Raw genomic sequence first — 27,115 nt, 5'->3', positions numbered from 1 at the left:
TTCAAGCAAATGCGAGGATGGCTCCTTTGAAATGGCATGACCCACTTCCTTCTCTATCCCCCCCTAATCTGATGGGTCTGATGAACTCTCTGTTTGTTCCCCTCCCCCAAATCAGCCAACCAATCAATCCTAATGAGAATGCCTGCACTCTTTGGGGACATTATATGTGCGAACTTTTGTATAGAAACAATGATTCCAAGAGAAGTCAACAGATTGTTGCACTCAACTGCAAAACATGTGGATGCTGTATGGTAGATTGCAAGCCAGCCTTTCAAAATGCAATCAAGAACTAAAGATGACTGCTCGTGTATTCCACATATAACTTATGCAACACAGTACCAGAACTACATCAAGAAATCTGAAAAGTGATTCTTAACTGTTTCACTTCAGAAACACAAAATTCCTTCACAACTTCTGTGAGGTGTTTCTGATACCACTCTGAACGCAACTATGTCATTGGTGAGCTGATCAGTTTAGTCAACTGTCAGGAACACAAGCTGCACTCTCTTTGGGACTGCACACTTGTAAGTACATTTACTCTCTCTCTCTCTCTCTCTCTCTCTCTCTCTCTGTGTGTGTGTGGGGGGGGGGGGGCTTCACGTGTCCAAGGGAACACACACTTCATACATTTAATAAGTTCTGAACTCATCAGGGGTCCTGCCTATTGCTTATGGTTGAAGGACCTGTGCATAGATGGATAATTTACCTTAATGCTTGCTGAATGACAGAATTTGATTTGGTGAAATAATGTTTGTACAAACAGTGTGTAAAATTACTCAGGACACATAAACATTGGGGTTATAAAACAATTTGAGAATGAATTTAAATAATTATAATAGAAATACAAAAATGAATGGTTTTTACAGTCACTATAATTGAGGTGATGTCCATACATATGAAGGACATCAATTAAATTTTCAACCATGATTGCAAAACTATGTAACTACACAAAGAAAGGACTGTGAACCCAAAAAGAGCACATGACGTATCAGTGAATAAAGAAAGAATCAGAAAGAAACTTCATCAGGCAGGTGAGCTCCAATGAATTAACTCAATAATGAAACAAAAAACATGAGTGTTAACAGAAAATACCCATTTGAAGCAAGAACTAGATTGCAGAAAAACTTTCATACCAGTGCATGAAGCACATAGATTAAGATAGGAAGATTGAAAGCAGAAACCAGGAATGAAGTCCTCTTTTCTGATTTCTGAAGTAGAGAGTGCACATTGCAAATGCAGTCTTACTGTGACTGCCATTAAGGAGGCTCTAGGTAAGTCTTTGTGTACTGAACTGTTGCCAGGCTGAGCCAATGTGAAGTGACTGCCAATTGTGGATCTCATCATCCTCCTGATTACTGGAAGCAGATGTGAGTAAGTCCCAAAGTGAAACTTCAAAGACCTGGTAGGAGACTGAGGTCAAGAAAAACACATATGAGAATAGAGTCCAGAGAAAAATCACCCAGTAGAAGCTCAAACTAGAATACAAATGCCAATCTCCATTTTCATAGCCTTCCTTACGACTAAGAATGGCACCTAGCATAGTCTTTTCTATCCATCCCGGAAAGAGCATAAGTGCTCTACTAATGAGTGTTCTATAATTCTGTGCACTAGCTCTCACTATAAAATTAAAGATGTAGCCACTAACGAGATACGTATATGTGAGGAAAGCAACAGAGTGTTGCATCATTCCTCCATCCAGACATGTTTGTCATATATTCTAGAAATTTTGTCAAGCTTCACACAGCACTCCCATGGCTAGCGCAAAATTTGGAAATTTGCAGTGACTATATATTTTGTTATAGAAATTTGTCTGAAGACCACACACAGAAGGATAACGGCAAGTGGAGAGCTGAGGACTCCACCCAAAGTTTACTAACAAGCAAAGTTCTCACCCCTTTCCACTAATGGTTTCCTGTTCTACTCTACAGGACACCAGTCTTCCATTCTCTCACTTTTTTGTCTGAAGAAGCTGAACCAAGAGGATAATACCTCAAAGGCTCACTGAAAAGTCCATATGGTCAGCTGGCATGAGACCTGCAGTCTGAGTGACTGGAAGCTCTTCCAAGGAATGCAAAAGTTTCACCTGTTTTCACCCAAGCAGAAAAGAATTCCATGGGTTGGGGCCAGATTCATTTAAGGTAGAAGCTACTACAGAAATGAAATGTTATATTATGTACAGAGGGGTAGGTTACCTACATTGTTATGTGCAATCCCCTAACTGCTCGTGTAATCTGGCACATACAGGTGAAAAGTCTACAAATAAAAACCAAATCATAAAATACATGAAGCAAGAGAACCTCATATGCAAATTCAGTAAACAAATTGGGTAAACATGAGGAGAAAGACCTAACATAGGTTGCCATCTCACATCGAATTTGGCTTCAAGAAAGCCAAGAGTACAATACATGCTATAAACAAATTTGTTGAGAAAATATGCTTATTTCGTACAAGTTAAAAAATTCACAAGTATTTTCTGTGACCTTACAGAGGTTTTGACTGTGTAAATCATGCCCTTCTATTCCATAAATTGGAAAGATACAAAATTAACAGCAGTGCTTAAAAATATTTCAAATAATATTTAACAGAGTGAAAGCAAAGGATAGTAGTAACATCAGGAACAGAAAATTGTGTGTCAGATTTCACAGGGAATCCCACTAAGATGCTTGATTGTGTTGATCACGAAATATTGTTCCAGAAGTTGGACCATTACAGAATACAAGGAGTAGCTCACAATTAATTCACCTCTTACTTTAGCAACAGACAGCAAAAGATCAATATTCACAATATTGAGAATGGCTGTGATGTGGGGTCTGAGTCCGGTACAGTCAAGTAGCACCCCAGGGATCAGTGTAGTATTACTGGTAATTCTAAAATATTTCTGTTTGCTGATGATACTAGCTTGGTAGTAAAGGATGTTGTGTACCACACTGGTTCAGTTTCAAATAGTACAGTTTACGACATAAGTTCATATCTTGTAGAAAACAAACACTAAATCACAGTAAGATTCAGTTTTTGCAGTTTGTAACACATAATTGAACAAAACCTGACATTTTAATTTCACAGAATGAGCATATGATTAGTGAAACTGTACAGTTCAAATTTCTAGGTGTTCAGATAGATGGTATACTGTCATGGAAAGCCCACATTCAAGATCTTGTTCAAAGACTTTATGGTACCATTTTTACCATTTGAACGGTATCTGAAGTAAGTGATCGTTCAACATGAAAATTAGTCTACTTTGCTTATTTTCATTCAATTATGTTGTATGGTATTATATTTTGGAATAACTCGTCCCATTCTAAAAGGATATTTTTGGCTCAGAAATGGGCAGTTCGTGCAATAAATGGTTCGCAAACCTTTTGTCGATCTCTGTTCCCTAGTCTGGGTATTTTGACATTGGGTTCTCAATATATATACTCTTTACTATTGTTTCTTGTTAACAATATCAGCTTATTCCCAAGAATTAGTAGCTTTCACTCAATTATTACTCGGCAGAATCCCATACAGAACGTTGTGCAGTATACTGTTGCATCCATTTTTAATAAGCTATGACAAGAATTCAAAAATCTTAGCAGTAATCACTGTGCTTTCAAATTGAAACTGAAGAGTTTCCTCATGGGTCCCTCCTTCTATTCTGTTGAGACGTTCCTTGAAAAATCAAGCTGGTTCTTATGTTATATTGTTGATAGCGTTTACTTAAACTTAGGGCTTGACGTTTTTTGGGGGCATAAACATTGTATTTTTTATCAGTTATTACTTTTACGTTGTAACTTCATGTACTGACATGTTCCATGACCTTGGAGATTTGCTCCTCAGTTTGGTCCTATGGAACTGGATGTGTAAATAAATAAACAAACAAAGACATTTATGTCTGCATATCCAAATGTGAGCCACTGACAGCTTCAGTAATGAGTAATATCTGCCATTTTTTCATTCTAATTCTCTAACTGTTGACCTCATTCTTCTTCTCAAATTGTGATGGATTATTTATGATAAATTTCACTTGTGAAAATACATATTATGAATGAGAGGTTCAAATTACTAGATCCTTGAAAAGGTGCTTACAAGAATATTGTGTGTGAACACCCTATAATATTCTCACCATAAACTTTTGTGCAACCAATAAATTCTTTTTGAGTAATACAACCAATACATTATTTCTGAGAGATACATTACACCATAAAATTATAAGACATTAATGAGTGGAAATATGCTAGATGTGTTGATTTATTTTCCTAAATTAGCAATTACATAAAGAGCAAAAGTTGCTGAACTTAGTTGTTTGAGCAGCTCAGTAATATGTTTCCTCCAGTTCAGGTATTCACTTAAATGTGCTTCAAAATTTTTGAACATTGCTCCTTATCAACTGACTCCAGTTCATGTGGAATATTAATTTGTAGTGTCATTGTGTTTGTTGTACAGAATTGAATATATTGTGACCTTTTTTTTTCAAAATTAATCTAGGATATATTTTGAGAGAACGACTTACTAATTCTTTGAAAAACATTGTTAACAAATTCTGGTGCTACTTTCTCTCCAGTATAATTAATTATAATGCTTTTGTCATCTGAAAATCAATAACTCAGCTTTAAGTATAAAGTAAATAAAAGTGGACACAAAACTAAGCCTTTTGTGAATCCCTACATGTATTCTTACCAGCCATAAAATATTCTCTGCCCTCAGCATTGTTTGAATTGTTCAGCATATTGTTGCAGATTATTTTAGTTGAATATAAATCAAATCAGTTTTCTGTAAAACTATCAACCTCATAAAACTTGAGGTTTTCTGAGAGTGTCTTGGTCCACACAGTCAACTCATACAGATCACAAAAAATACCAGCTGGTGACATTTGTTGTTTAAGTCTTGTAATATTTGGTGAGTAAATGTGTGTAATGCCTTCCTCAACTGATGAGCAGCTCTCATTAAATTTGAGCTGTAGCATGTTAAGTCAACAGTTAATATTCATGTGTGCTCTATGTTCAAGTACCAGTACAGGCACCTTACTTCCTTGAAAGTTTTGGAAAAAAGATATCAGAAATAAAAATGGGTGATTATTATTTAGATCTTTTGTATTGCCTTTATTATAAAGAGTCTTAACACGGAAACATTTCAATATCACTGGAGAAATTCTCTCTGCAAGTGATTCATGACATATATTACTAAAGACCTGATTTATTAATTAAGAACAACTCTTCATAATTCTGGTTGAAATAACATCAACACCGTAATTATCATAACTTTTATCATTCTAATATTTTGAGTGAAGGATGTTGGTGATACTTCTAATTTCTTAAAGTTTTGTGGAATAAATTTTCAAAGTGTATTCCTTTGCTCCTTCAAATGAATTACTTGGTCCTGCCATTAAGGCTAAACATAGAAAGTGATTAGTAAAATTCTTGAAACTTCTCAATCATTAGTCACAAAATTGTCATTCAGTGTAATTGTGATAGTCTCTTGTGCACTCGCCAGTGGCTCTATCTCACGTCTCACATTAATTTATATTTCTTTAATTATTTTATCATTACTGTTCAGTTCTTCATATGTGCATATTTCTGACTCTTTTAGTAACTTTCCTTAGAATAAAAAGGTGTTTTTGTGGATTTCACATATTACATGATCTTTATTTGTTTTAGTTTTATGTACATTCCTATTTTTCCTTTTACATTATATTTTAATTCCTTTTGTTATTCATGGTTTGCTTTCTGTACATGTTCTGCAAAAGTTACTGTCAAATATTGACATAAATTCATTATGAATTATATTGTATTTCACACTAACATCTTTTTTCATGCATACCTCACCCCATTCCATTAATTTTAACTTATTCTTGAAATAAGGTATCTCAGACTCAATAAGAAGTCTCACTGTTTTGTAGGAACACTGTTAATTTGTTTAGTTGTGCATAATGATTAGACAGTAGATTAACAATAAGTAAATATTATTTTTTTCAGTCTGAGCGCTGTCTTTGAAAATGCTACCAGTCAGGGTCCTGCTGTCTTGTTACGCAAATTGGAAATTTCAATTTTTAAATAATGTTTCTTCATCATCTTTCTGTTAATATCTTCTGAGAAAGATGTGTTGAAAACATATAAGCTATTAATTGTTCACATAGACTAAGCATACTGTCTTAGAAAAAAAAATTGTTTTATAGTCCAGCCTGAGATCACACAAATGGTATCATTACCAAGTTATCATTTGACAAGATGCACAGAGTCATGCTTCAGGAGAAAGCCATTAAAATAATCGATGCAATAAGTGAATGTCAAGCTTGTAAAAATTACTTCATAAAGTATAATTTATTAAATGTGATCACTGTGTTTGACAACTGTATTTATAACAGATAGTATAGAGGATCACAAAGTTAATAAAGATGTTCATGCAAATATTCATAATTACAGTACATTGAACAGAGGTATATAAATGGCTTAGGAGGCAATAATGATGTTGTTTACCATCTTATAAAGTCACCCTAAGGTCAAAAAAAATTGAAAAATGATTTACACAAGATAACTGCATCATGTAAAAATTGCCAATTGGCCCTAAAACACTAAAAATTGTGAGGATCTCATGTGAGTAGGTACTAAAAATTCCACCAAATTTCTGTTATACAAGGCATAACACAAATTTAAAGGGTTTATAGTCAACTAAATACTTAATCATTACAATTAGGAACAACTTAAACGGGAAACAACACATAGAAAATGTTGTAATGGAGGCAAACGAAAGACTGTGTTTTATTAGAAGAATCTTTGTAAGATTCAACAGATCTGTTAAAGAGATTGCCTACACTATACTTGTCCATCATTATCTGCTGTATGATATGTGATCTTTGTGAGACAAGATTGGGAGATGACATTGGAAAATTGAAATTTCGATCACTGCCTTTCTGCTCTAAATACCAAAATGACTTTTCATTCCCAGCTGCATAGGGAGGAATGACTGTCACAATAAAAGAAATGAAATCAGAGCCATGTGGAAATATTTAGCTTTTCATTTTTCCCACATGCTATTTGAGGATAGAACATTCAAGAAATCATTTGAAAGTTGTTCCAATATTCCTGTGCCAGGTATTTAAGTGTGAACTGCAGAGTGATGATCAGTAGGTGTAAAATATAGTCTGTGATTTACTAAACTTTTTGTTTATGTGTGTTTCTCTGTTTAAGATAATCCTTTGCTAAGTTTGATCATCCTGGTTATTTATAGCTAATTTTGTATGTCATTATCCTCTTTGATTTGGTGTTACCATTAATTATGGTCACTGTCATGACACTAGGTGCTGTTGCCCTAAATAACTTTACACATTAGCTGTCTTTGTAGGCCTACACTGGGATAAAGTAGCCACATTCCAACAATCTGTATTCATTGAACATCAGAGAGGTTGACTTATTTGCTGCTCCTACTTGTCATAAGTAGCGTGAGCAAATAAAATATAAAATACATTTCATAATTACAATATTTTGATGTTTAAATAAGTTAAATATTATGTCATAACTGCTCATAAGTTTCCACTTCATATCATTTCAGTTAGATTATTGTAATTCTCACTTGTAAATATGAATCATGTCACATTCTAGCAATTCATTTCTGACTAGATTAATGGAACTCCTTTCAGAAAGAAACAATAACATTTTTGAATAGTGCCTCTCAAAATGAATAACTGTTTTTGTTTCCTTACATCCGTTTATGATAAGGAAAAATAATTGCTCTTTAAATTTTTATTGACGTGTACTTTAACAAAATGGATCTGACAACTGGATCAAACAATGGCTAAGCAGAATTGGTCTGCTATGTCCAAGCCAAAGTCATGCCATTCTGTAGCACTTAATCCATTTCTTTACATATAATACTTTCAGTACATATCCTCATAACTGCACAGGAAGTATGTTACCATTTTACTTCATCTAATAAAACCCATCTTCATCTGAAAATTTATCACCATAATAGCCTATTCTGCAACACTACATAATTATAATAATAATAAGAACTTGCCCCCCTTCTAACAGCCGTGTGCCGCAAGTCTCTAGAGGAACGGAAGGTTCCAAATGATTGGAAAAGGGCACAGGTAGTCCCAGTCTTCAAGAAGGGTTGTCGAGCAGATGCGCAAAACTATAGACCTATATCTCTGATGTTGATCTGTTGTAGAATTTTAGAACATGTTTTTTGCTCGTGTATCATGTCGTTTTTGGAAACCCAGAATCTACTCTGTAGAAATCAACATGGATTCCGGAAACAGCGATCGTGTGAGACCCAACTCGCTTTATTTGTTCATGAGACCCAGAAATTATTAGATACAGGCTCCCAGGTAGGTGCTATTTTCCTAGACTTCCGGATGGCTTTCAATACAGTTCCGCACTGTCGCCTGATAAACAAAGTAAGAGCCTACGGAATATCAGACCAAAATTCCAATTACCCTCTTTGTCTTGCGCATGCGAAAATATTTTGTTAATGCATGTTGTTCTCAATGGAGAGACGTCTACAGACGTTAAAGTAACCTCTACTGTGCTACAGGGAAGTGTTATGGGACCATTACTTTTCACAATATAATGACCTAGTAGATAGTGTCGGAAGTTCCATGTGGCTTTTCATGGATGATGCTGTGGTATACAGAGAAGTTGCAGCATTAGAAAATTGTAGCAAAATGCAGGAAGATCTGCAGCGGATAGGCACTTGGTGAAGGGAGTGGCAACTGACACTTAACATAGACAAGTGTAATGTATTGCCAATACATAGAAAGAAGGATCCTTTATTGTATGATTATATGATAGCGGAACAAACACTGGTAGCAGTTACTTCTGTAAAATATCTGGGAGTATGCGTGCGGAACGATTTGAAGTGGAATGATCATATAAAATTAATTGTTGGTAAGGCGGGTACCAGGTTGAGGTTCATTGGGAGAGTCCTTAGAAAATGTAGTCCATCAACAAAGGAGGTGGCTTACAAAACACTCGTTCGACCTATACTTGAGTATTGCTCATCAGTGTGGGATCTGTACCAGATTGGGTTGACGGAGGAGATAGAGAAGATCCAAAGAAGAGCGGCGCGTTTCATCACATTGTTATTTGGTAACCGTGATAGCATTATGGAGATGTTTAACAAACTCAAGTGGCAAACTCTGCAAGAGAGGCGCTCTGCATCACGGTGTAGCTTGCTCGCCAGGTTTCGAGAGGGTACGTTTCTGGATGAGGTATCGAATATATTGCTTCCCCCTACTTATACCTTCCGAGGAGATCACGAATGTAAAATTAGAGAGATTAGAGTGCGCACGGAGGCTTTCAGACAGTCGTTCTTCCCGCGAACCATACGAGACTGGAACAGGAAAGAGAGGTAATGACAGTGGCACGTAAAGTGCCCTCCGCCACACACAGTTTGGTGGCTTGCAGAGTATAAATGTAGATGTAGATGTAGATTATTCTTTTGAATACCATGTTTTAAGTCTCATTTTATAAATTATGGTGATAATTTTGGCAATTAATATACCCTGCTAATTTTCTTGTGATGCTATGTTCAAAGGGTGCCAGAGGAGAAACATATGATGTTCCTACCTGAAATAATTGAAGAAGATGAAGATCGTGCATCTATAACAAGAGCCTCTCTTCAAAATTTGCACACATCATCCAGTGCGAGTGGATTAAATACACCAACCACATCACCAGCAGCAGGTATCTGGCGGTAAGATTTCCGCAGCCTTTCCCATCCTGTTTTCCCCACTCTCCTTCCATAATCCAGCTGCATGGATATTACTTTTTTATAAATCATTAGAAAATCTATTATATATTGTGGACTGCTAGTCTGAATCTTATTTGTCGCCAGTACCAAATTGAGTCTGTAAGTTAATCATATTATCATTATTATTATTATTATTATTATTATTATTATAGCTATTACTTCTCAGAAATTCTTTATAGTAGTGGTGAATGTATAGTAAGGAAATTCTGGTAGAATGTAGCTAAATAATTTAGGAGCAAGGGGAACACCCACCAAAGTCATCGACAGGTACACAAAATGAGAATGCATGGCAAATGTCATCTTTTACAGATAGGTAAGCTCTGCAGCAATCTGATTTCATTCAGGGAAATTCTAAGATCCAACCACTGCTTCTGAAACACACAATTCTTACACTGTCTGTTTAATCTCCAAATGGCCTTTGCCAATATCCTTCACAATTTCAGGAAAGAAAAAGTATCAGGACGGCCATTCCAAGACATGAAGGTCTGACAGTCATATCAAAATAAAACCCTTCAGCTTCAATGGAAACAACACATTATTTTCCTACATAAATAAATCTCACCAATCTATTTCTTTGACCAGCACTTCCTCCAGATGACTAATAGCTTGTCAGTCTAATATACTGTTTCCAATGAATAATAATTCACATTTGTGCTAGATTACTTAACTTTGAAGAGACACAACAGTTGGTTTGCTAATACTAAAACAAAAATGCTGTCATGAAAATCACACATATATGCTCTGAAAAGACAATATTTTACCACAAAACTCTAAACTGGCAATAACATTCCATATCCTGACCATACCAGAGATAACTTCTCCCCAAACTAGGTTCCATATGAATATTTGAGGTAGACATATGGCTGCACAACAATTCCTCACTCTTGAGCATTTTTCTATAGCTGAGTCCCCTTTACAGTTAATAACTATTCTCTGTTTGTTCCTGTTGCCTTACAGAATTAATCATAATCTAATGACATCTTTATCTAACTTTCTACATAATTCCCATAGCTCTTCAAACATTTGTCACACTGCTCAATAAGTTTTTGAATTGTGACATCAGAGAAATCTGCCACCTGTGAAGAAACACAATTTGTGGCTGCAGCCTTCACTCCTTTGTCATTTTTGAACTGTTGAACAGGAAGGAACCCCTTTAAGTATAAAATAAAAGTGACAATTTCTGGTGGATGATCCAATTACTCCCGTCCAAACTATGTGATTTGATCTTATGTTTGAGCAGCAACATGTGGTCCTGCATTGTCATGGAGCAGCATCACAGTGCACGACAGCAGGCAACGTTGCTTGTATGCAACACTGCTACAGTATGGCACACCAGAGATTCTTGTACTAAAGAATCAAATTGCAAAACTATCTCACATTCAGAGGGTGACTCAGTTTTCTTAAACATTATAAATTTCAACAGCTCAGCACACAGGAAGATGATAGCTGCAGATGGTGTGTAGCAAACACACAATGCACTATGGTGAATATGCATCATTGTCATTCTCATTCACAACTGGACCTTATGTAAAAAATATTTATCATAGAATTCTTTCCTAAATAATCCTCTCATCAGTTCTGTTTAATTACTCAGATAATGTATCTTACACCATACATTAGATGGTTTTGTACAATGCAATTTACAAATGGATGGTAATAATCATCCATGTTGCAGTAGTGAATTTTGGAAGGGGAAGCAAAGTTTTCAACTTACTACAAATTCACAGAGAATTTCAGTACAGATCTAAACAAAGCAAAAGATCTAGTAAGAAATAAAATCTTAAAAAAGCACAAATAATCATGAAACAGTTATGAAGAAGTATTCAGTGAATTCCATGCAAAATCTTTTTTTGCTAACCCCCACCCCCCACCCCCATGAATCAAGGACCTTGCCATTGGTGGGGAGGCTTGCATGCCTCAGCGATACAGATAACCTTACCGTAGGTGCAACCACAATGGAGGGGTATCTGTTGAGAGGCCAGACAAATGTGTGGTTCCTGAAGAGAGGCAGCAGCCTTTTCAATAGTTGCAGGGGCAACAGTCTGGATGATTGACTGATCTGGCCTTGTAACACTAACCAAAACGGCCTTGCTGTGCTGGTACTGCAAACGGTTGAAAGCAAGGGGAAACTACAGCTGTAATTTTTCCCGGAGGTAAAATAGTCCCCCATTCGGATCTCCAGGCGGGGACTACTCAAGAGGACGTCGTTATCAGGAGCAGGAAAACTGGCGTTCTACGGATCGGAGTGTGGAATGTCAGATCCCTTAATCGGGCAGGTAGGTTGGAAAATTTAAAAAGAGAAATGCATAGGTTAAAGTTAGATATAGTGGGAATTAGCGAAGTTCGGTGGCAGGAGCAACAAGAATTTTGGTCAGGTGAATACAGGGTTATAAATACAAAATCAAATAGAGGTAATGCAGGAGTAGGTTTAATAATGAATAAAAAAATAAGAGTGCGGGTAAGCTACTACAAACAGCATAGTGAACGCATTATAGTGGCCAAGATAGACATGAAGCCCACACCTACTACAGTGGTACAAGTTTATATGCCAACTAGCTCTGCAGATGATGAAGAAATTGAAGAAATGTATGATGAAATAAAAGAAATTATTCAGATAGTGAAGGGAGACAAAAATTTAAGTCATGTGTGATTGGAATTTGACAGTAGGAAAAGGAAGAGAAGCAAACGTAATAGGTGAAGAAGGCTTGGGTGTAAGAAATGAAAGAGGAAGCTACCTGGTAGAATTCTGCGCAGAGTATAACCTAATCGTAGCTAACACTTGGTTCAAGAATTATGAAAGAAGATTGTATACATGGAAGAAGCCTGGAAATACTGACTGGTTTCAGATAGATTATATAATGGTAAGACAGAGATTTAGGAACCTGGTTTTAAATTGTAAGACATTTCCAGAGGCAGATGTGGACACTGACCACAATCTATTGGTTATGAACTGTAGATTAAAACTGAAGAAACTGGAAAATGGTGGGAATGTAAGGAGATGGGACCTTGATAAACTGACTAAACCAGAGGTTTTACAGATTTTCAGGGAGAGCATAAGGGAATAATTGACAAGAATGAGGGAAAGAAATACAATAGAAGAAGAATGGGTAACTTTGAGGGATGAAGTAGTGAAGGCAGCAGAGGATAAAGTAGGTAAAAAGACAAGGGCTAGTACAAATCCTTTGGTGACGGAAGAAATACTGAATTTAAGAGATAGATACTGCCTATAGGAAAATTAAAGAGACCTTCGGAGAAAAGAGAACCACTTGTATGAATATCAAGAGCTCAGATGGAAATCCAGTTCTATGCAAAGAAGGGAAAGCAGAAAGGTGGAAGGAGTATATAGAACAATTGAACGGAATGGACAGTGTCTTGAAAGGAGGATATAAGATGAACATCAACAAAAGCAAAACGAGGATAATCGAATGTGGTTGAGTTAACTCGGGTGATGCTGAGGGAATTAGATTAGGGAGTTTTGCTATTTGGGGAGCAAAATAACTGATGATGGTCGAAATAGAGAGGATATAAAATGTAGACTGCAATGGCAAGGAAAGCATTTCTGAAGAAGAGAAATTTGTTAACATCGAGTATACACTTTAGTGTCAGGAAGTCATTTCTGAAAGTATTTGTATGGAGTGCAGCCATGTATGAAAGTGAAACGTGGATGATAAATAGTTTAGACAAGAAGAGAATAGAAGCTTTGAAAATGTGGTGCTACAGAAGAATTCTGAAGATTAGATGGGTAGATGGCATAACTAATGAGGAGGTATTGAATGGAATTGTGGAGAAGAGAAATTTGTGGCACAACTTGACTAGAAGAAGGGATCGATTGGTGGGACATGTTCTAAGGCATCAAGGGATCACCAATTTAGCATTGGAGGGTAGCATGGAGGGTAAAAATCATAGAGGGAGACCAAGAGATGAATACACCAAGCAGATTCAGAAGGATGCAAGCTGCAGTAGGTACTGGGAGATGAAGAAGCTTGCACAGGATAGAGTAGCATGGAGTGCTGCATCAAACCAGTCTCAGGACTGAAGACCACAACAACAACAACAACAAGATATGTTGGTCTCACTTAAGGGAAATCAATTGATTTAAAATTTCTACCCGATTGCTCATTGATAATACAGGCCTTTTCTTTTTTAAGTTGTTTCACTAAAACAGAGCATTCTACAGTAACTCATTTTGATCACTGCAAGGACACAATTACGACAAATGTAGAGAATACATAGAGGACCTCTGAATCTGAGTCATTTGTCAATTTATTTATACCTTAAATGTGGGTTCTATGTGAGTATTTCCAGTGGAGAGTACTGGGCAGATGATAAAATTATGCATATGAAAAATTTTACATATGAAAAATAGTAGCCCTATATTATAATATCATTACACATATCCTGGATGAAGTTCTGGAGAATTGATTATCTTATATCACATCTAGGTGTGATTTCAGTGAATGAAATATGAAAATTATAAGACAACACCATTAATGAGCTGACTGAAATGTAATAGTCATTTAAACACAAATAAACGCATTAGACATTTTAAATTTACTAATGTTATTGATATTCTTTCCTATTGTGTGTATTTTTCTGTCAGAATCCTTTTAGACTATTTTCATAACACTTGCTTATTTTTAATTCCTTTAACATGTTCAGTAATGTATTGCAGTCCCTCCTTCTAGCTTTACTTGAAGCTTTTACTCGTAGTTTGAGGGTTCATTGTTTTAGTAATAGTTGCATCATCATACACTACCTGATCATAAGTATCCAGACACCTGTGAGTGGATATTAGTTTTGGGTCTGTTCACCCTTTGCCTTTTTGATAGCTTGAACTCTGATGGAAACACTTTCAGTGAGATGTCTAAATGTCTCTGGAGGAATGTCATCCCATTCTTCCTCAAGAGGCAAAAGAGAAAGTGATGTTGGATACTGGGATCCGATGTGAAGTAATGTTTTAACTCAGCTCAAGGATGTTCCACTGAGCACATGTTAGCTCTTTGGGGATGGTCATCAATGAAATACAGCACTCAGCACTGAAAGCACATTTATTATGAATGCCAATGTGGAGCCTGAAGAGAACTGATCTACTGGCTGGAGATGCTGCAAGTTATGCAAGCATCCAATATTCCACAATACTGCTATTTATACGAACATCAGATATTCCAGATTATATGAACATTACAAACATACAATATTTTGAGAGCCTCCCAGAAATGATAAATGTTAAACAACAAGTAATTTCTGGTGTTTGGTCTCAAATTGGCAGCCTACAGCATGCCAGCCAGTCATGCTAACTATTACATCACAATGCATAAACCACAGCTCATAGGAGTACATTTTAGAGTGAAATGGGTATGAATTGTTGCTAGGATATATTAAATAATAGGTTAAATTTTCTCAGCATTGTCCACTATAAAGTACAGCTGTCATATACCAAAAGATTTGTTTGAACACCGCAGTGATTTATTAGGCATGGTCCTATTAAAAATGGCATGCGTTTGACTTCATTGTATGGCTTTGACTTCCTCTGACCTTTGAACTGACTTTCCTAATCAGTTATGAGGGGACATACAGTTTAATTTGGTTATGAACCACAGTGCAACTTAGCATTTTTTACATTAATAATCATTGCCAGAGATGAGGGAAGATGGACATAATGGTTAAAAATCTTATTACCAACACATGGTTGAACCAAAGTCCTGTGAATACTCAGTCTGACACGTTACTGCTGAGCCACTGAGATACACTACATAATTGTTTTTTATGTAAACATTTTGATCATCAGAATCATTATTTATAATTAAGTTACTCAAAATTTTCTTTTATTAACTGAAACCTAAGTTTTATATTGTTAACATTTCACCATCACTGACACTTTTACAGCCAAACCATTGAAGTCAGTTTGATCTAAAACCAAATTTGTCAGTTGCTGGTACTTACATATAGAACGTAAATAGTGGTACAGTTTTCCAGCACTGCTGAAGAAAGATGTCAGACAGTGGTATTTCTACATTATTGCAGAAATACTAGACAATAAATGATAAATAGCCATCAGTTTGTCAGACAATTATATAACTCCTTGACTAACATATGACAAAGAATCAAATCAAGTATAAAAACAATACCTGTGTACTTTGAATGATGATGCAATAGTAATTAATAAGTGATAATAGTTAATGATGATAGGTACTTAACAGATGTACTAATTTGGTACTCATTTCTTATTTGTCCTTCTTGACTTATTCCTACTCTTTATTATATTCAATATTATTTGCATTGGATACACACCACAGACCTTGGATTTATATATGAAAACAGGGACCATGTTCAGATGCTACTAAGCATCGCAGATACTTGTAGGAAGCTATCTACTGTACTGAATGCACATTTATGTCTTGACATTAAAATTTGCCTGATCTGAATCTGATGGAACACATCTGGTATGTTATGGTGTAGCCACAGTTGCAGAGCAGAAGCAATGTGCCTGAGCTGTGCCAGTATGTCTGATAAATACTAATTTAGCTTAGTTTGTGTTTCTCATGTATTACCATGAGGAAGTGAATTCTATGCATTTTTTAACTGTGTAGACTAGTGATTACTAACATAGTCTAAGTTTTTTCTTTTGCATAAATTTTAGTATGTATCTGTGTGAGATGACCACATCCTGAAGTGCCACATCACATGACTCTGTTTAAATCTCATGACCACTGGATACAATATTTGTACACTCAGTATAGCTGCAGTTGTGGAGCAGAGGCAATGTGCCTGAGCTGTACTAGTTTGTCTGGTAAACAATAATTTAGTTTACTTTGTGTTTGTGATTTATTTCCACAAAGAAGTTGATTGTGTGCATTCTACTGTGTAGTCTAGAGTTTACTAACTTAGTCTAAATATTTTCTTTTGCATAAATAAAGAGCACATCTGTGTGAGGTGACTGCAGCCTGAAGAGCCACATTATGACTCCAGACTTAAATCTCATGTTAGTACACAGCCTATAGTTTAAAACTGTGCTTTCGAATCAGCATAGTTACTTCCTGCAGTAGCTTTTGTGTAAGCAGAGTTTCTAGTAAAAAGTAACTGTTGATCCATCTACTTCCAGTAGGTAATTTTATTTCTGTGATAAGAATTAGCAGATGTTGTGATCTTATGGTGCAGCAGGAACTCTGCACAGCAGATTTTAGAGTTTATTTATTCTCCTTGTTTAGATTTTGCATATGTTCGAACCCAAGAAGCGCCACTGTTGGGTAAATTTTCTCTCTTGTGGGTGGCTATTTGTACTTCCTGAGTTACTCCTCACTGCTTTGTTTGTATTTTTGAAACCTCATTCAGTTTTATTTTACATTGTATGATATGGTTAAGGACTGTGCTTGTTGTGAGTGGATACAAGGAGAATTTGCTGCTGTCCATAACCAGCTAAAGGCTGGCTGCTGCTCAAAGCTGCAGGGCAACATCCTTGGTGCTGTTGGAACCTCTTGATGACCTGATTGTCTCTGTGTCTTCTGATACACAAAATGTGACCACTTCATCTTCTCTTGAGAGTGACTGATGGGCAGTGGTGGGTTCACATGTCACTAGGTGGAAAGAAAAAGAAGGAGCGGACTTACAGCTGGCTCCTTACACCTTAGTAATAGGTACAAGATGCTACATGTTGATATTACTTCTGTTCCAGCATCAGATGCCTTTCCCATTGGGCCATCAGTGATTTTTGTGCCTAGTCCAGACAAGGGCAGAGGGTGGGTATGCTACTCGTTGGGAGCTCCAACATTAGGTGGGTAATGGAGCCCCTCAAAGAAATAGCACACAGGGTGCAGTAGATTGCCAGTGTGCACTTGGTATGTTTAGCCATGGCATCTCACCTGTGACATGGCAGAGGCTCTGCCAGTGGCTATCAAGTGCACTAGCTTCAATTAATGGCTCATGTCAGCACCAACAATGACTGCAGCTTGGGTTCTGAGGCTATTCTCAATTTAGTTTGGTAGATGGCTGATTTGGTCAAGGCAACTAGCAACACATGTGGGGTGCAGGCTAAGTTGACTATTTGTAGCATCATACCCAGGGTTTATCATGGTCCTATACTCTGGAGCAGAGAGGAAGATCTAAACCAGAGGCTCAGACAACTCTCTGATGTCATGAGATGTGAATTTCGTGACCTCTACTATTGGGTGCAGAATTACACAGTTCCCCTCAGTAAGTCAGACATGCACTACAGGCAAGAACTAGGTACTAGTATAACACACCATAAATCTCCCCTTGGGATCAGAGATGAATTGCTTGCCAAAATTAAAGTTAAATCAGCCACAGCGTTATCAGAGAATGCTCATCCTCACAGATTGGATATAGATATGGTTAACATAGTATTAGTAAACTGCTGGAGCATCCAAGGAAAGATTCCAGAATTAGTATCACTTCTTGAAATTTATAATGCCCAGATACTATTAGGAACAAAAAGTTAGTTGAAACTCATAGTGAATAGCCACAAAATTGTGAATAGCAAGTTCAGACTGGTATCTCTGTCATGAATTAGTCACCAATGGTGGCAGCATATTTATCACAGGAAAGAATCCAATAATATCTAATGAGGTTCTCATGGATTCCAAGTGTGAATTGATCTGAGTGAAGATAAGCATCAAAGTCAGGAGCTATTGTGGTAGAGTGCTTCACAAAGAAGTTGCAGAATATTGTTAGTAATTTTCCTAATCATGCCTTTCTAATAAGGGGTGATTTCAGCTTGCCAGGTATAGTTTGGGAGAGTCATACTATCAAAGCTGGTGCCAGAAGCAGGGATTCATCTGAAATTATTCTTAATGTCTTGCCCAAAAATTACTGTGAGCATATAATTGAAGAAACAATTTATGAAGGTAAAATTTTAGTTCTCCTAGCAAGTTATTGAATTAGTTAATTAAGAGGAAGGTATCAGTGATCATATGGCAGCGACAGCAACTATGACTATGGCTTTTATAAGGATAGTTGGGAGAGGTAGGAAAATAATTTTGCTTAGCAAGAGTGGCAGGATACAAACAACAGAGTATCTGAGTAGCCAACATCAAATATTTGATGCTGAGGGTGAAGATGTAGAGTCCAAATGGAAACAATTGATAAGCAATGTTGAATATGTCTTAGGTAAGTATGTTCCAAGCAAGATCTTAAAGGGTAAAAAAGAACTGCCATGGCTTAATAGATGTGTTAGAAAACTGCTGTGTAAACTAAGAGAGCTTCATTACAGAATCAAGATAAGTCCAAACCTAGCTGACAAGCAAAAACTGAGAAAATGAGCATAAGAAGAGCAAAGAGAGAAGCATTCAATGAATTTTAAAATAAAACTTAGTCCATCAATCTGAATGAAAACTCTAAGAGGTTTTGGTCTTACATAAAATCAGAAAACAGTTTGAAATTCTCTGTTCTTTCACTCAGTGACCAACTTGCACCAAAACAGAAGATAACAGAGAGAAGGCTGAAATACTGAATTCAGTCTCCTGAAATATTTTCAATGTGGGGGATCATAACATGATCTCTCATTTCAATCATTGTATAAACATCACAATCGTGGATAGTGTGATATCATGGAATAGAAAAGCATCTAAAATCACTCAGTAGTGGAAAGGCATCTGGACTCGATGAGATACCCTTAAGATTCTACAAATATTATGCGAAAGAACTTAATCCCCTTCTAGCAGAAGTTTATTGTAGATCATTGGAGCAACAAATGGTATCTAGTGAGTGCAAAAAGATGCAGGTCATTCCCAATTTCAAGAAGGGTCATAGGACAGATGCTCATAATTCTAGACGTATATTGTTGTCATTCAGTTGGTTAATTATGGAACATGTTTTATGCCAAGAATTATGACGTTTTTGGAGACCAAAAATCTCTTCTATAAAAATAAACATGGATTCTGCATACAGGGATTTTGCAAAACTCAGCTAACTCTGTATCTGCATGAGATCCACAGACTTGCAGACAATAATGCTCAGGTTGATGCTATGTTCCCCGAGTTTGGGAAGGCATTTGACAACGTCCTGCACTGCCATTTAGTGAAAAAAATATGAGCTTACCAAGTATCAGACAATGACTGTATCTGGATTCAAGACTTCCTTGCAAATGTAACTCAACACATTGCTCTTAATGGAACAAAATCAACCAAAGTAAAGGTAATTTCAGTTACGCCCCAAGAAGTGTGATAGGACTGTTACTGTTTACCATGTGTGTAAATGGTCTATCAGAAAGCATCAGAAGCTGTTCAATACCGTTCACAGATAATGTGAAAGAAAGTAGCAATGCCAGAAGACAGTCACCTCGCAGAATGACATGCAGAGGATTGTTGAATGGTGCAAGCTCTGGCATTTGACCATAAATGAAAATAAATGTAACATATTACACATAAAAAGGAAAAGAAATCCACTCATGTACAACTATACTATTGATGACAAATTTCTGGAAACAGTATCTGCCACAACATGTTTAGGAGTAACTATACAGTGTGACCTTAAGTGGAATGACCACATAAAACAAATAGTAGGAAAAGCACATGCCAGACTGAGATTCATAGGAATAATCTTAAGGGAATATATCTCATCCAGGGAGGAAGTGGCTTAAAAGGCACTTGTTTGGCAGATTTTTGAATACTGCTTATCAGTCTGGGATCCTTACAAGATATGACTGATAGAAGAGATAGATAAAATCCAATGAAGAGCACCATGTTTCATCACAGGATTATTTGTATGTGTGAGAGTGTTACAGAGGTGCTCAACATACTCCAGTGGCAGACATTACAAGAGAGGTTTTGTAAATCACACAGAGGTTTATTATTAAAATTTCAAGAGAGCACCTTCCAGGAAGTGTCAGATGACATAGTATTTCCTCCCAAAAACATCTCACAAAATAAACATGATTGTACGCAAATTGAGACATTAGAGCTCTAACACAGGCTTTATTGACAGTTATTCTTCCTTCATGCTGTTTGTTAGTGGAACAGGGAAGGGGGAGTAGCTAGTGGTACCAGAAGTACCCTTTAACACACACTGTTAGGTGGCTTGTGGAGTATGGTGTAGATGTAGATGTTTTTTGGTGTCAGGTCTGTGTCCACAAACATATGGCCCAAATATAGTAGATAAATTGTGTACCATCCATAGACATTTGGTTCTACATACCTCTAGAAACTTATCAAGGACTTGTTGAATCCATGTCATGCAAAATTACTGCTGTATTACATCCCAAAGATGGACCAACATGCTGTTAGGTAGGAAACAATAATATTTTGCCTCGCAGCATATTTTAGTAGTCTTGATTGCAGTACAACCCAGTAGTAACTAAGTAACTGGTTTCAATTAACCTACAACCACCTTCACATCTAGGAAACTGCTGTATTACATCCCAAAGATGGACCAACATGCTGTTAGGTAGGAAACAATAATATTTTGCCTCACAGCATATTTTAGTAGCCTTGATTGCAGTACAACCCAGTAGTAACTAAGTAACTGGTTTCAATTAACCTACAATCACCTTCACATCTAGGAAACAAAAATAAAAATAGTGTTTCAGTTTGATAACAATAAGTACAAACTTGAAAAAAGGTTTTTAAAACATTAAATTTTAAGAAATATTGAAACATTAAATACAATAAAACAATGTACCATATCTTCACAGTAATTGGTGTCTGAGACGTCGAACAGTGTTAACCATCAGAAAATTGTTATATGAGTAGCTTGTTAAAACATTCAGAATGCAACCACACCATTTCTGATGGTGTACAGAACCAGAAGAAGAATGATCGCAGCATGTACCTCTCACCACCATCATGGTTTGCCAGTTATGGTCAATAGGCTGTACATAAAGACATACATTAACAAATTTAAAAACCCAACAGGAAGAAGTATCATTGTAACACTTATGAAGTTATAGAATCAACAAAAATGCACAGAAAAATCATAATCCCAATATAAACATAAAAATTATACAAACTTCGATTTTCAGATGGTAATTACATAAAAGGTATAAAAGGCACTTGCATTACACATGGTAATATCAAGAAATAAAGTTGCTACACTTTAAATGAATGAAAACAAATAAATGCTTTCTTTCCTGATGGGCTGTACCTATTATGGCTTCATGGATCAACTTGCCTCCACACCAGGGCACACTGTTGCCGCTAATGACCTTTTATTTACTCTATTTTATGTATTTGACAAGCCAACATGACACTTTTGTTTTATAAATGGAGTGTGCTCTTGTTATGGTTGTGCAATTTGTGCACAGTAATATTATTTGCAGAAGGTCTGAAGATGGCAGCTATACTTTGTCAAAACTAGTCATTGATAAAATAAAAATATTTCAGCATGTGAACTTAGCTGCAAAAATTCTTAGTAATGTTCAAAGATCAGATTGCACCTAACAACATCTGCAACATATACTTAAACTGATATCAGTTACCAGATGTCAACCACTGTACTCTGGCACCAGTTTCTTGCATGCAAAGTCAATGTTACAGTTTGAGTGCAGCAGCTCATGATGAATGTGGCAACTCTTTGTTGTCAGTCTTACATGTAGAACATACCCACAACTTGGATTTTTCTATCTATTGGCATGTTAATAAGATTAAAAACACAAAAAGATTCTACTACAAAGTATATCATCAAATATACCTGAGGCGTAGCAATTTACATCAGCCATAGGGAATCTGATAGAGGCTTTCTAGCCACATACAATGCATCATGACCCCAGAAAATACTTTCTCACACTGAGAGTAACATATGTTTTCATGTGAATCAGCCAGCTCTTCAAACTATGTGCATGCACTGAACAGTGAGCAAATATTACATACATTGCTGTGAAACATTGGAGACTCTGGGGTGGAGTATCAACAAGGATAGATTGCTACTCACTGCAAAGATGACCCATTGAGTTGCAGACAGGAACAACAAAAAGACTGGTACACATAATAGCTTTCTGTTGTGGATCAACTTAGGATATAATTTTATATCAAGAACACAACACTCTTAGGAATACTGATATTCTTCCTTTAATAGCTCAAAGAAGACTACTAGCAACAACAAAAACTTGTAACAGAGGAGAGGAAAAACAGTTCTGATTTATTTACTTTAACACTTCCTCCAAATCAAACTGTGGTTCACTGAACAACTTTAAAAAATTAATAAGAGGTCAAAACACATTCGTTACAAAGTGCTATCTTGGTACACATTGCTTTAAATGTGTTTGATTTTAATGACTTTGTAAACATGTCACCAAGTTGATTTTCAGAACACACATATTCTACACTGATATCTCCATATTGATAGAGTTTATGCACAAAATAATACCATTCTTGGATGGATGTGCTTAGAACGTTTGTGGAAAACTGAGTTTTTCACTAATTTAATGGAACTTGCATTGCCAATGTTTCTTTTTCCACTGATCTCCAACAGTAGTCTGCTGAGCCACACTAACTCCTTGTCTCCTTCACTTGCAGCAACGAACTTCACTTCAGTGGTGGATAGTGCAACTGATTTCTGCAGTTGAGATGTCCACGATACAGCCATATCACCAATCAGTGAAACAAAACCATTTGTTGATCGTCTTGTTTTAGTGTTGCCAGCAAAGTCAGCATCAGCACAGGCACAAAGTTTACCATCAGATGAAGTACAGAAGAGACCTAAGTCTGAAGTATCACAAAGACATCTGAAAATATGTTTTACAGTGTTCCAATCAGAAGAATTGGGTCTAGCCATAGATCAAGCAACTTTTGAAACAGCATAAGCGCCATCTGGATGAGTCAAGCATGCCAGGTACATTAATGATCCCACAGCTGAAAATAAGGAACATTGTTGTCAAGAGCATTGCTGTATTCACTGTCTAATTGTTCATTATCACACAGAGTTTTTAATGGTTTTGAATCAGCCATGTTAAAACGATGTAGAATTTCTGTGTGTTGCTCGCTGTGAAATAAACAAGCCAGAGTCTCATTGCTCTATTTGCATACCTAAAAATGAGTCTAAGGATCCCACTGTTATTTTGAATTCAGACTTTAACATGTCTAAAAATGAATTCACTGCACTTTCAGTTGTTCTTACAATAAGTAAATCATCGGCATAATCAGCAATCAGCAATTTTTCTGTTTTGCTTTGTCAAATGTAAATGCTAATACCTGTTGTTGAACTAATAAAGCCATTTTTTGTGATTAAAGAATGAAACTTATTATTCCAGCAACGATGTGATTAAGTCCACACAATGATTTCTTGAGTCGACAAACACGACCTGACCCATCATCAAAATCTTCTGGTTGAGCCAAGTATATTTCTGTATCCTAGTCACCATATAAAAATGCAGTTATAATGTCAAACTGAGCAAGTTTCAAATTTTCTTCAGCTGCAATTGCTATAACAGCACGAATAGCATCATAATGAGCAACTAGACTAAACGTTTCATCATAATCCAGTCCGGCAATTGAAACATACCGCACACAACCAAGCAAGCACGGTATCAATCAATTGATCAATCTGGCTTATATATAATAAGAATCACCCATTGATTATTGATAACACATTTTCCTTTACACAGTTCTACCAAGTCCAAAGTATCATTTTCTTCAAATGCCTTCATTTCTTCTTTCATCGCATTAAACCATTCACCGGAATTACTACCTTCCATAGCTTCATTGAAGTTTGTTGGTGCGAGCTCTTCATAGATTGCTTTTGTGAGAGAAACTAATGCATTTGCTCCTTGAGAGTGATCAGGGTCATAGTCACCAAATTTTCCTGGGGGGACGTATTTCACGAACTGGATGTTGATTTGGTAACTCATTCAAATATTCTTGGTCACTAGTTTCAATCTGATCAACAGTAGATTCACTTTTCTCTCCTGTTTCTTCAGATATGGAATTAAATTTCAATTCAATCGAATTTCCAGCCGTACATAGCTTTTCTGGTTGAAAATCAACATTGCATGATTCCATCACACGATCTTTTGATGAAATCCACACTTTGTAACCATCTTTGTCATTCTCGCAGCCAATGAAATGGCCAGTTATAGCCTTTTCATCAAACTTAGAATGAAATTTCTTTGGCAAATGAACATAGCATTTTGATCCAAAACTTTATAGATAGTTAAAACTGTTAAAACACTTTGCCTGTCCACAATTCGAAAGGTGTTTTACCGTCAGTACTTGACTTTCCTGTACAACTGAGTAGAAAAGCAGCTGTCACTTACATGAGCCCAAAATGATTTAGGTAACTTGCTAAACATTAACATTGAGAGGGTTAATTCAACTATATGTTGATTTGCTTGTTCAGCAACACCATTTTGCTCAGGAGTGTCTGGACACGTAAGACGAAACTCAGAACCACAGTCTTGTAGGACAGCAGCTACCATGTTACAATTAAGCTCTCCTCCACCATCAGGCTGAAATACTTTTACCTTATGACCAATAGCATCACACTCCTTCAAAAATATTTTCAAATTCTTAGTCACTTCAGATTTACTTCCCATCAAATATATCCGAACAAAACAAGAAAAATCATCTTTGAAAACCACGTAGTAATGAAAACCATTTATAGAGTCAATAGACATGGGTCCATTAATGTCTGCATTGATCAACTCACCGACAGTTTGAGAATGATCTCTGCGATGGCTAAATGATTTACGGTGGGATTTCCCAAGAACACATCCATCACAAAATGATGTCCTATCAGGGCACTTAACTGATATACTGAAACGAGAGAGCACATCTTGTACATGATGTTTATCTTGATGACCGAGTCTCTCATGGTGATGAATCCTTCTTGGACCAGCATCGAGACCTGGTGGCTATCCAATCTGTCTGCAGACGCCACTGCCTTCAGATCGGAGTGTTCCTGACATATTTCATCAATTGTGGGATTCCATGCTGCACTGAACTGCAAACTGCTATCCCTGTGTACTAAATTGTTGTGCAGACGTATCCCCACTGCCTCTTTGAAGATTGAGTCCCACAAACCGTTGGCGCTGCACAGCTTTTTTGTTTTTTTCAAATTCGAAGGTGTGTCCCTTGATAATGCTAGTCGTATGTTCCTGAAGTGTTCAGTACAGTGCTGGGAGATATATCATTGTGTCTGCTCAGTATATTCTGTCCCACATTCGCACTCGGTACTGTAAATGCCCGGTGTCTGCAACCCCAGTTGGTCTTTGGTTAAGCCAAGTACATCTTTGACTTTTTTTTGGTGCATGAAAGATGGTCGTTATTTCGTGCTAATTTAATATTCTTGCATTCTTGGCTGTTGGCAGTCCAGGAAACAGCAGAAACGCCACACATTTTGCTTGGTCTTCTTCTGGTTTCTCCTCCCACCTCTTGTCTGCATGCAAGGCATGTCATATTTGTGTCTCGGTGTAGCCATTGTTACAGAAGAATTCCCGCAGATGTGCTAACTCATGCGGCAAACTCTTGCTGTCACAGATCGACCTGGCTCTTTGCACTAAGGTGTTCAGTACTGAGTTACATTCTACTGGATGGTGGCAGCTCAAAGCATTGAGATACACTCAAGGAAATGGAAAAAAGAACACATTGACACCGGTGGGTCAGACCCACCATACTTGCTCCGGACACTGCGAGAGGGCTGTACAAGCAATGATCACACGCACGGCACAGCGGACACACCAGGAACCGCGGTGTTGGCCGTCGAATGGCACTAGCTGCGCAGCATTTGTGCACCGCCGCTGTCAGTGTCAGCCAGTTTGCCGTGGCATACGGAGCTCCATCGCAGTCTTTAACACTGGTAGCATGCCGCGACAGCGTGGACGGGAACCGTATGTGTGGTTGACAAACTTTGAGTGAGGGCGTATAGTGGGCATGCGGGAGGCCGGGTGGACGTACCGCCAAATTGCTCAACACGTGGGGCGTGAGGTCTCCACAGTACATCGATGTTGTCGCCAGGTGCACGTGCCCGTCGACCTGGGACCGGACCGCAGCGACGCACTGATGCACGCCAAGACCGTAGGATCCTATGCACTGCCGTAGGGGACCGCACCGCCACTTCCCAGCAAATTAGGGACACTGTTGCTCCAGGGGTATCGGCGAGGAGCATTCGCAACCGTCTCCATGAAGCTGGGCTACGGTCCCGCACACCGTTAGGCCGTCTTCCGCTCACGCCCCAACATCGTGCAGCCCGCCTCCAGTGGTGTCGCGACAGGCGTGGAACCTCTTGTTTATCCAACTGTAGCCTTGTGTGGCTGATCGCAGGGAAATAATATAGGGTGGTGCATGGAAAACCGGCATCGTGTACAGACTACTCGCCAATTATGGATGATGTGTTGCCTGTTATGAACAGATACCACAAACAGACAAACATGTAATAATTAGGCAGTGAAGAAATAACAAGCTAATGCAAGCAACAATTGCGGAACAATCGATGACGATGTGTAGAG

At 37.3% G+C, this 27,115-nt stretch overlaps 1 protein-coding gene across 6 annotated transcripts in view; it reads left to right on the top strand.

Moving 5' to 3' along the window:
* LOC126299489 (bestrophin-2-like) overlaps positions 1-27,115 on the top strand; it is a 612,660-nt gene that overhangs the window by 514,504 nt on the left and 71,041 nt on the right. For 5 of the 6 annotated variants that reach the window (XM_049991427.1, XM_049991429.1, XM_049991428.1 and 2 more), the window contains one exon: positions 9,511-9,669. In XM_049991427.1, coding sequence (XP_049847384.1) covers positions 9,511-9,669 — 159 coding nt within the window. The remainder of the gene's footprint in view (positions 1-9,510; positions 9,670-27,115) is intronic. The other variant, XM_049991431.1, reaches the window with a different exon arrangement.

Source organism: Schistocerca gregaria, chromosome X, assembly GCF_023897955.1.
Source record: "Schistocerca gregaria isolate iqSchGreg1 chromosome X, iqSchGreg1.2, whole genome shotgun sequence".
NCBI lineage: Eukaryota > Metazoa > Arthropoda > Insecta > Orthoptera > Acrididae > Schistocerca > Schistocerca gregaria.
The sequence above is the reverse complement of the archived record's forward strand: the minus strand, read 5'-3'. Positions and strand labels throughout refer to the sequence as shown.